The sequence below is a fragment of a genome, unplaced genomic scaffold, assembly GCF_019419815.1.
Source record: "Pyrus x bretschneideri cultivar Hongxiangsu unplaced genomic scaffold, Pyrus_bretschneideri_v1 Contig6, whole genome shotgun sequence".
In the NCBI taxonomy this organism is placed as follows: domain Eukaryota; kingdom Viridiplantae; phylum Streptophyta; class Magnoliopsida; order Rosales; family Rosaceae; genus Pyrus; species Pyrus x bretschneideri.
This window is the reverse complement of record NW_025999798.1, coordinates 10,897,358-10,908,918: the sequence shown is the minus strand read 5'-3', so window position 1 is coordinate 10,908,918 and position 11,561 is coordinate 10,897,358. Positions and strand designations below refer to the sequence as shown.

Below are 11,561 nucleotides of genomic sequence, written 5' to 3'. Positions count from 1 at the left end.
CAACTTCAGGTGGTTTTGCCCATACCCCCCATTGAATGTACATCCTATGCAGACTTGATCCAATAGTGGTATTTCGAAAAAGATTGCTCTATTGGCATATGTTCATGAAAATGGTGGTGCTGATCTTACTAAGGTAGAACCTGCAACGTATAAATCTGCTCTAAAATCTCCAGTTTGGCTGGCTGCAATGAAAGATGAACTGAGTGCTCTTCATAATCAAAGAACCTGGTCCCTTGTTCCTCTTCCATCTCACAAAAATTTAGTAGGCTGCAAGTGGGTGTTCAAGATTAAAAAGAATGCAGATGGTTCTGTAGGGAGATATAAGGCTCATTTAGTTGCAAAGGGCTATAATCAAGAAGAAGGAATTGACTATAGTGAGACATTTAGTCCCATCGTTAAGGCTACTACAATGAGGTTAGTACTTGCCTTAGTTGCTCATTTTAATTGGAATCTTCGTCAACTTGATGTGAAAAATGTTTTTTTGCATGGTGTGTTACAAGAGGAAATTTATATGGCTCAACCTCCGGGTTTCTTGGACTCTACTCACAGTGACTATGTTTGTAGGTTGCACAAGTCCTTATATGGCCTTAAGCAAGCCCCAAGGGCTTGGAATGAGCAATTTACTAGTTTTTTTTTTACCATTTTGGGGTTTCAATCGACCTATAGTGACTCCTCTTTATTTGACAAAGCTGTGAATGGTTCTGTTGTGATTCTCCTACTATATATTGATGATATTATCATCACGGGTAATGTTTCTCAAGCTATATTGGATGTTATTCCTGCACTTACTCAAGAGTTTGATATCAAAGATCTCAAACCATTGCATTATTTTCTTGGGATTCAGGTTGTTCATAAGAAGGATGGCTTATCTCTATCTCAAGCTAAATATGTTGGTGATTTGCTTCTTAAATCTGGAATGGAGATGTCTAAGCCATGTGCTACACCTTGCCTACCCTATAATCGTTGCTGAAGGATGATAGGAAGCCCTATAATAATCCAGCCCTGTATCGCAACCTTGTGGGTGCACTTCAATACCTTACTTTTACTCGGCTTGACATTGCCTTTGCAGTGCATCAAGTTTCATAGTTCATGCAATGCCCTATGGAAGCTCATTTTGTGGCAGTTAAAAGGATTCTGCGCTATCTGCAAGCTACTAAAGGATGTAGTTTACATTATACCAAAGGTGGATTGGATTTACAAGTGTTCAGCGATGATGATTGGGCAGGGGATCCTAATGATCGTCGCTCAACTACGGGACTGGTTGTCTTTCTTGGTTCTAATCCCATCTCCTGGCCTTCAAAGAAACAAAACACGATCTCTTGTTCCTCCACTGAGGCAGAGTACCGAGCTTTGTCTTCCACTGTTGCTGAGATTGATTGGATAAAGCAATTGTTACATTTTCTGCAAGTTCCAATCTCTGGTACACCTACTTTCTACTGTGATAATCTATCTGCGATTGCTCTTACATGTAATCCAGTTCAGCATCAACATACCAAACATATTGAAATCGATGTTCATTTTGTGCGGGAACGGGTGGCTAAAAGAATGTTGTTGGTTCAGTTTGTCTCTTCACTTGAACAGTTTGCAGATATTCTCACTAAAGGGTTGTCTGCACCATTGTTTCAGACTCATTGTGCCAATCTCCGACTCAGTTTCACTGCCCCTAAGATTGAGGGGGGATGTAAGGAGTGATTAATCTAAGGGTTATACCCTTGACAAGTGTCATAAGATTAGGCAAGCAGTTAGGAGTTTGTTATATCAGTTAGCTTAGAGTGTAAGCCAACTTAGTTGTATATATATACCACAATGGTGATGTAAACTGTAAGGAAAAATATCAATACGGAACAGATTACTTCTTCTCTAAGATTCTCTCTCTCTCTCTCTCTCTCTCTCTCTCTCTCTCTCTCTCTCTCTCTCTCTCTCTCTCTCTCTCTCTCTCTCTCTCTCTCAAAGTTTGCATATGATCAAGCTTGGTTAACAGTTGAGACCATACCCTTATACCCTAAGCAAATTATTGTTTTTAAGTTCGAAAGATGTAATGTTTTTGTGAGAGAATAATAGACTAAGGAGATCCAAATATCCATTTTTTGAAAGGAAAACTAATGAAAAAAACTTGAAAACTTTGAGTTTTAATGATAATGACAAAATAAAGGGTAAAATGAATAGTACCAAGATTGACTTTTTAGTGTAAAAATGTGATTTTTCATTAAAGTGAATCGGCAGCTTTCTGTTAAACGTCATTTTTTTTAAATCAACATTGATGTAGTGTAGAATGTGTTCAGCAAATGTTTTTGGCCTTTTGAAGATTATGGTTTTTAAATACCGGGAATGTTTCGTTAAATATCTTTTTGTTTTTCCTTTTCGACATGATGATTACGAGTGCAACTATTCATTTCTCATTCAGGATGGTTGCTCTATTTGTCAACCCTTATGATTGTGTAAGAATTCAATGTACGGCATACCATGCTAGATGTGCACCACGATTTAACGGTTAAATCTACGCTAAAGAATACAAGATCACTAAACGAGTGAATTTAATCTACGTTACTACATACAAGACAACATATACGATAAACTGATCTGATCTAAGTTGTGCAGGTGCATATTTCACTAAGCTGTCATGAGCTTGAAGGGAAAATCATATTCAAAGAGGAAATATGCCAGGCCATATTTAACCAATGCACATGTGAAATGGAAACCAAATTAAAAATGGTAAGGTTGGAAACAAATGGGGTAAAAGAAGAAACTATAGACTGAAATTCCATATTATGCAACCAAGAGAGCAGGGATACATATTATGATACAAGTACAGAAAAGAAAAAAAAAAAGAGAAACTAACTGAAACGGCTTACAGAACTGAACTTAATATCTTTTGAGTACAAGGTATACTAAAAGATTTAGCTTCGCGAAATTCCAACCATCTCAATGCTGGGGAGTGAGGGAAGGGAACGAAGGAATGGACTGTAAAATTAGTTTCCTACCCGCCCTTCGACCAGGTGATGGCCTAAATTCATTATTGGGAGGAGACACCCTCTTACCATTCGGAGAAGCGGTCTTGATGCCAGTGCTAGGAGACCCATCTCCTTGAAGAATCTCTGGCATTTCATCATCCGGAACTGCTTGGTTATGTCCCTCTAACTTGGATTCAGGGCGCAGAATATTTGGTTTTCCAAGTTTCTGGATTGTGATTGTATATAATCCGGAAGACGATCCAATGTTAAAAGTAGAAGATCTTGGCGGTTTGTTCTTTGATGAAAACGGCAGTGAGAATTGTCTGGAACATAAAAGAATTGTTAAACATCTAATAGCAATGATACATCAACTTCTCAACCAACAGATAGCTTAAGAATTAAACCTGGAAAGCCGTAATGGCGTTGAGGGAAGAGCAGAATCCTGGCGCTGCTCTTCATTTTTCTGAATTTCATTTTTCTGTTGATGATTTTCAGCCACACTCTTGTCGCATGCTTCTGTTTCTTCTTCGTCTGCCTCAGTTTCTGTTCCTACAAAAGATCCTGAATTGCAAAGGAATAAGGAACAAATATAAAGATAATTGGCAAGCACACTGAAGGACATCAAATTCAGATGGGAATGCAGCAGATAAAAAGAAATCCACGAAGAAGTAATTAAGTCGAGCATAACACGCCACTCACCATCCTTTCTACCAAATGCGTTTTTACAGCCTTCACATCTGCAGCTAATGGAGCATCCAACACCGCCCTTTTAAAAAAAAAAAAAAAAAACAAGCAAATGTGAATAACATTTAAATAGGATATTACAAGCAAACAAGAAATGCTGATGGTGAACCTGATAGCATTCACAGTATTTTTTCAGGCAGCTTGATTTCTTGCAGTTGCAACCTCTTTTATGCCGTGCAGAAGCTGGGGTCTTGCTGGACTCCTCCTGCAAGTGAAAGCAACTTTTACTGGTTAAAAATTGCTGTTCAACCTGCAAACAGAGCATAGAATATTGGATTCATTTTCTAACCCCATATTCAGGAACAGGATCAGCGGTCCTAATCACTTTCGGAGCAAATGCAAGTGGGTTGCGAGACTCAATCTGTTTACGAGTTGCAAGAACAGTATCTTCATGAATAGGCTTGTTAAAGCATTCTTGACATGAACATGGCTCTATGCAGTAGACACCAGCAGCAAAGCATTCACAGTAACTGCACGAACAGTATCAGAAGTCAAATTATAGACTCAAGGACCAGTGCAAGAGGTAAACAGAATCAAAGAACATCAACAGTTTATCCGCCTCAGGAGATTATGCAGGACGTAACTCCTCTACATGTAGAACGTGTAACAGCCACCAGTTTTAAAGCTTTTTCATATCAAAGGACAATGTTGATTGAGATAATTGGATGCAATTCTAAAGTGAGCGAAATGAAATTCCTAAGCCAATATATATCTGACTGATAATATTCAAACATTCAATAAAAGCTGTCTCACTGCGAGTGACAAAAGTTTTAGGCTTCACTAAAAGGGAGATGAAGAACCTACAGTTTCAGACACTTCGATTTTTTACAGTTGCAACGTTTGCAAGAAGACTCGGTTTCTCCAGCTTGTTCGAACTTGCGCCTGCACATCCAATCAGAATTATAAGATGTCAGATAAAAGTACAAAAATCTAACCAATCACATGAAAATGAAAATGAACATGACATAATAATTTAATGAAGAATATATGGTCAACAGCACACGCCTCTTCTTTTTGGGGCTATTCTGGTTAAACTCTTCATTAGCTAAAAATGCAGGTTCTTGGGAAGCATCTTGCAGCAGCTGAACGCCATTTTCGGTGCCATCCATGTCCCTTTCAGAAGAAGCCGAAGAGAAAGATTCATGACCAGGTCCTTGACCAGCTGTGGGGGAATGAGCAGAGGCAGAGAGGTTGGGCAAACTTAGTTGTCTACCATAGGCCATATTTTCACGCTTAATGGTTTTGTAGTCTTTTGAGGTTGTTGCAAGAGCATTTAGGTGCAAACCAATTCCAGGTAAGATGCACCGGGCGGATTCACCACCAGGTTTCATTGGAACCAGTTGCTTATCATTTGTAGTGATTTTTTCATCAGATTGAGATAACAAAGAACTAGAATTTTGAACATTGTCTAAACTCTTCCTGCGAGCTTCTGCCATCTCAAAATCCAGACAGCGCCTTCGCAAGCCACGATGCAAATTTAAACCAGGCTAATGCACAAACAGAGAAAATAGTATTAGCACAACCAAATAAGTAAAATAAATAAGGTAAGGACAACAATTCATAACAAAGTAGTCAAGAATCCTTGGAATCAGCATTATTAGGACTATCGTGAAGGCATAGTGAGTGTTTTACCTTACAATTGAACTGATCTTCTTTCTCGATTTGATTGCTAACCATACAACTATTCAAATGGTCCTGCATCAGTTCTGTATCTTCCTGCTGACTAGCTTCTCCATATTGAGAGGAAGGATCTTCAGTTTCAGGTTGTTCTCCGGAACCAACTGTATCAAGGACTAGCACGTTTTGCTCATCATTAATGTCATTCCGTGAGAGTCGCGGCATAAGAGAATTACAAAATCTTGTTACGGAGTCCAGAGGATTCTGCATTATCCCCCTAAAAGCTTCTGAGGCATTGGGGGAATCGAAAATTAATAGGTCGGTAGCATCAGAGATCAAACTCTCCCAATCACAGCCTGTCCCTTCTCTTCTTTGGCCACTCTGGCATATGTTCTGTAGATGTGCATCACCATCACCATCAGATGAACCATTTTCAGAGGTCTTTTGAGCATATGGAACGAGTGGAGCTGACAAGCCAGCCGCTTCCAACTCACAACCTGCCTCAGTACCACAAGAAGTTGTTGCGTCACATTCAGGGCTACCACAGTCATATTTCAAATTTCGCGGCAGCTCAATCACAAACTTTGAGTGCTCACAAGGTGGTTCTGCAGAAGCTTCTCCTACAGACTCCCCTGGAACACAATTCTCATGCAGCTCCTCTGCGTTAATATAGAGTTCAGCTGCATCTTCATTCACAGAGACTTTGTTACCGCTTTCCAGAGAGGACTCAGGTTTTGATGGATCTGAAGGGTTATGCCTGAAAGAAATGCAAGAATAATTTACCACGCAAAATAGGTGGTAAAAAATACAAGTAAAAAAGAAATACAGCAGTCAATTACCTCCTCAAGAACCTGGATTCCTTGTGAGAACTGACATGGGGTGAAGTGAAAACGGAAGGAAGGGAAGCGAAACTGAGGGAGCTGAACGTCTGAGTAATGTGCACAGACTTTACCGGCTTGATAGGAGAAAGACTACTGATATAGTTAAAGACTGGAGAATCCTGCACTTATGAAAAACAAAAAACTTTACAGGATGAAAAAATTACACACACACACACACAACGATCATAACATAAATATGGGTCATGTACTCCGGGTATACACATTCTCGGATGCTATTGCCAAATCCTGAACCAGATGAACTCTCCTAGGAAAACACATATTTCTTCGCAGTTTAAGCCCGGTCTAAAATATAGAAATTATACACAACTAATAATATAATATCTAAAAAATTGCACTAGCAAAAGAAAAGAAGATCCACATATTACATATAAATCACAATCAAGCAAAAATTGACCACGAAATCTGGGAAATGAATGTCCACAAAACTAATTATCTGAAAATTTTCATGAAAACCTATAAATCAAATCTGTTAATAACTTTACTGAAACGTCTGCCTCACCAAATTATGGCTTTATGACCTCAAATCTGCTGGAGAATGTGATTATCATCTTGTAACAAATAATTAAGTAACAAGTGACTCAGAAAGTTCCTCAAGAAAACAAATAGCTCAAGAAAAAAAATAAAAAAGTAAAAAATAAAAAATAAAAAATAAAAAAGCTTAGCAATGCATTCAATCTAAAATAAAAGAAAAGAAATTTCGAATTTAATTCCATCACCTTCTGCAAACCAGTAAAAAAGGGGGTAAATTGGTAAAAATTAGGTCCAAAGCAATCCGAAATTGAGTTTTTATTCAAAGAAAATCATTTCTCAAGAAGCCAAATTGTGACAACTGACCATAAAATTGAGATTATTTTTGAGATCCAAATCATAAATTTCTGTAATCCCACATAAAGCAGACACTTTTCCAAAATAAAAGCAGAAAATAAAATGAGAAAACTGTCAATTAATTATCTCAAAAGAATTATCAAGTGATCCTTCTTAGGATTAGAATATCCAATTGACCACCCAAAAAAATGAGAGCTGATCCAGCTGAAAATCAAACATCAACCCACATGCAGTGATGCAGGGCAACGGCAACCCATGAAACTAAAATGGGAAAAACAAAACCAAAAAAATCCTAGGTCAACTTTCTCAAGAAATTCACGAGCTTTAGAAACACAGAGGAGACAACCTCAAAAACCCAGTTCAGAAACAACCTTAAAAATTCAGAATTAAAAAATAAATAAATAAAACAAAATGGGCACAAACCCTGACCTCAAATTTGGCCTTGGGGGTGCCGATCTGGTTCCTCTCGGGGGTGTCCATTTCCAGAGAGGCAGCTCCACCGCATGCCACCACTACCTCAGCCACTCCATCAGCCCACAACCACCGCTACACACACACACACACACACACACTCTCTCTCTCTCTCTCTCTCTCTCTCTCTCTCTCTACACGTTTTTGGTGCTGAATTTAGTCTCCTTCTCTCTAAAGCCCAAACTGTAAAAAAAGGAAGAAATGGCGAGGTGGGTCTGCTGGAATTTGGAAAATAGGTCTAGGATTTTCAAGAAGCGGGAAGGCGGGAGAGTTTGGAAACAAGCAGAGCAATAGATTTTTCTTGTGGGGATAACTTTGACCCTACCACCACCACCCCAAGGCCCCACTGCTCTCAACAGCTGTATCTATCTATGTATATATGTTTGTGTAATTTTCTCACCCCCACCCAACCCACCACCACCCAGCTTTTAAAAAAGGGTTAACGTACATGGATTTTCTCAAATCTTTCTTTGTTTCGGTTTCTCTCTCTCACTCCTCACTCACTCACTCACTCTCTCACTTCCTTCTTCACCCATTTTTGGTCTATGGCACTTGGGTCTTCGGCTTTTTATATTAATAATGTTGCTTTGATTTGCATTCTTTTCACTACTTGACTTTGTAAACTGTAGTACTTTTCCTTTGAGTCATTGACTATTTTGCCACTCTTCATCTAAATTAGAAAAAAAGCTAGTTTTGGCCTTTTTGGAACACCCATTGTGGCAGTGAATGCCAATAGAATTACTTTTATCTTCTTACATTTGTTACATGTTAATGCGCAGAAGAGTATCATAGATCTATCTACATGTGAGTGTTCTTCTTAAGGGAAATGTACATTTCCAATTCAACACTACATTTTCATTTTGGTGTAAATTATATCGTCTTTACCGGGTTAAAATTATCACTTTAACATCTAATACAGGGTTAAAAGTGTCTATGCACCAGTTGACACATAGTTAAAATCAATAAATTTGACGTTACAATCTATATTCGACTTCTCAAATATTGTTATTAATTAGCCATATACATGTCATATCCTAATGTAATTTGTTTGAATTAGTAGGATCAATTCTCAAGATATTAAGAACTCGAGGTAAATCAACAAAACGGGCCCTGCACGTATTATTTGAAATTTTGAAGCTTATTTCATGTTTTATGTTTTAAGTTTTTTATTTTATTTTTGGATAAGATGTATTATTCAAACATCATAATATAGTGCAAAAGACATCCAAACAAAACTAATCCAATATTAAACGTTAATATAAAAAATGAATTGTAAAACTTATTTTATGTTTGGGTAAATTACACAAAACTACCTTAACTATGGGTCGAACGACACTTTCATACCCCATCTTTTTAAAATGACAATGTCATACTTCATCTTATGAATTTGTGACAATGTCAAACCTCCGTCAGTTTTTTCTGTTAATTTCTCCATTAAATACTAACATGGCTAGAGACAGGGACCACTTTCTATTAAAAATTAATTAAATATTAAAAAATAAAAATAAAAACCCAAAAAACCAAAAAAACTCAACCCACACCCAGATGTTGCCCATTGACCCGTGTCCCTTCCACTACCCCACAGACTCAGACTTCATCCTAAATCAGACTGGTTCTCAGTCCGAGTTCAGGTTGACGCTGTCGTTTTGGGCGTCCAGGTGCAGATCAAGGGTAGTAGAGTAAGGGAGGTTGAGTAGTCGACGAAGATGACGTCGTCGAACAATGTCGTTGCGATCTCCAAATCAAGGTTTTTGATGACCCAATGCCTTCAACTTTAACTCTCTCTTCATTTTTCAATAACGACGACGGTGGCGTGACAAATCGACGCTACTAACGGTGGAGACTTCGCCTGTGATGAGACCAACATCGTCGAAAGACGGGTAGGGCTGCAAGCTCCAGTCAATTTAGAACGCAGGTTGGAGATTGTGACCAAATTGAGAGAAGGGATCCAGAGATGCAATATTGGGTTCTCCTTTTTGGGGTTTTCGAATTGCGGCAATAATTGCTGCAATGGGAAGGTGGGTTTTGTTCCTTCGGGGTCGGGGTCGGGGTCTTCTATGGTGGTGGATTTCGTCAAAGTTTCAGCTTCGCGTCTTCTGTCAAGCTTAAGTCTCGAGCTTCTTTGTTTTTGTTTTTCCTAAATTTTATTTTTCTTTGGTTTTTTTTTTGTGGGGTGGTGAAGATGGAGGAAGAAAGGCGGCGATGGGGTGGTGAAGGAAGGTTTTTTCTTTTTTGGAAGGGGGGGGAAGACACGGGTCGATGGGGAAGGTTGGGGGGACGGGGAAGAGTTTGGTGGATGTCGAAGAGAAGAAGAAGGTTGGTGCAGGTGGAGGAAAGAGGAGGCCTGCACCCTTACGCCATTTTAAATATATTTTTTTTTTATTCTTAATTTTTTAATCTTTTAATATTTTATTATTATAAATATCTTTAATTATTTTTTAATTCAACTGGATTAGTGAGTGGACCCCGTTTCTAGCCACGTTAGCATTTAACAGATAAATTAACAAAAAAACTAACGGAGGTTTGACATTGTCACAAATTCGTAAGATTAGGTATGACATTGTCACTTTTAAAAGATGACATATGACATTGTCACCTTTAAAAGATGAAGTATGAAAGTGTGGTCAGACCAATAGTTGAGGTAGTTTTTTGTCATTTAGGCTTTATGTTTTAAGTTGAATAACATTTTGGGTAAAGTACAAAAAACTACCTCAACTATTGCGGTCATGACAGTTTCATACCTCATCTTTTAAAATTGACAATGTCATACCGCATCTTACGAATTTGTGACAATGTCATACCTCCGTCAATTTTTCTGTTAGTTTTTCTGTTAAATGCTGACGTGGCAATAGACGGGGACCACTTTCTATTAAAAAATCAATAAAATATTATTAAAAACTAAAAAAAATATTTCATATTTTTTAAATATTAAAATAATAAATAAAAGTAAAATTGGGTATTTGAACGATTGGGTATTCAAAAACGTGAGTTAAAGTACTTGCCACTATAATTAATTATCAACTAGAATGTAGTGGTAAGTACCTCGACTAGATTGTTCAAAAACTCAAGGATTGTGGTGGCCAAATACCATTTTTATATATAGGGAAAATTTGAAATAGATCCAATTTTATAGACTACTTTTTGAAATAGGTCTAATATTTAGTGATTTTTTACTTTTGAAATAAGTCCAATTTTTTGTTACTTTGAACCTATTTCAAAAAACCCCTTGTATATACACACACACACACACAACATATTTAGCAAAGATTCATCGCACATGTTTTCATATACAAAATACATTTCACTTCATTAGAATTTTAATGTTTGTATTAAGACCAAAAGGAAATCATGCAATACTTCTTACATTAGTTATGTAACGTGTGTATTACCAAAAATGATAAACGTAATTAGGGATGATGATTACGATATATAAACATTTACACACCCTCCTTAAGTTAATTAACAACAAGGCAATTTATAAATGTAACGCCCAAAAATCTTATGGTGCTTCTAATTTGTATGAAAATTAATTCGTAAATAAATAGCATATATAAAAATCGTGAACTGCATGATGATACTTATTGTTGGTCCTATTTACGCTTTGTCGTCATCTTGGTTTATATTACCTTTTTAGCCCTATGATTGAACGTCGAAGCTGATTTTTAGTGTCTATGCCGAAGGGCTTTTTGGAGAATGTATAAAATATTAATAATTCTTAGCATTTACTCTCTACCGTTTGTTTTGGTGCCTGAGTAACGACAGCGAGTTAAGCAGTTCTGGAGCGCAACGGTTTCAAATGGCAGGTTATTTGCTTCGATTGAGGTCCACCACACTCTGTGGATCCTACAAGCTTGTATATTATGGATTTAGTTTAACAATAATTATGCTACCAAACACAAGAGAACATCAATATAAGACGTTGGATGTTTTGTTGGCCCTTCCAATGTTCCACTTCAAGGGGTTCACCAAATTAACCCTCTTGTCTCATAGAGCATGTGTATATCCTCATCACAATGACGTGTCATATCATAAATTTTTTTCACAATCTCTC

General features: G+C 37.5%; 1 protein-coding gene across 1 annotated transcript; it reads right to left on the bottom strand.

Annotated features, from left to right (window-relative positions):
- Nucleotides 1–2,734: 2,734 nt before the first annotated feature.
- LOC103928015 (protein tesmin/TSO1-like CXC 2) lies at nucleotides 2,735–7,878 on the bottom strand. Its single transcript, XM_009337014.3, has 10 exons — nucleotides 7,469–7,878; nucleotides 6,152–6,312; nucleotides 5,328–6,069; nucleotides 4,701–5,182; nucleotides 4,500–4,577; nucleotides 3,985–4,165; nucleotides 3,805–3,900; nucleotides 3,651–3,717; nucleotides 3,356–3,512; nucleotides 2,735–3,274 (listed from the first exon to the last, which is right to left on the bottom strand). The coding sequence occupies exons 1-10, from the start codon at nucleotides 7,517–7,519 to the stop codon at nucleotides 2,923–2,925; spliced, it is 2,367 nt and encodes a 788-aa protein (XP_009335289.2). The 5' UTR covers nucleotides 7,520–7,878; the 3' UTR covers nucleotides 2,735–2,922.
- Nucleotides 7,879–11,561: the final 3,683 nt, after the last annotated feature.

Bases quoted from the DNA above. Each gene is read 5' to 3' on its own strand.
- LOC103928015 (XM_009337014.3), bottom strand. From the start codon at position 7,519: ATGGACACCCCCGAGAGGAACCAGATCGGCACCCCCAAGGCCAAATTT. The intron at 6,070-6,151 runs GTAATTGACTGC...CATTTCTTTCAG, and splicing joins GAATCCAGGTTCTTGAGGAG to GCATAACCCTTCAGATCCAT. The intron at 4,166-4,499 runs GTAGGTTCTTCA...CTGTTCGTGCAG, and splicing joins AAATCGAAGTGTCTGAAACT to TTACTGTGAATGCTTTGCTG.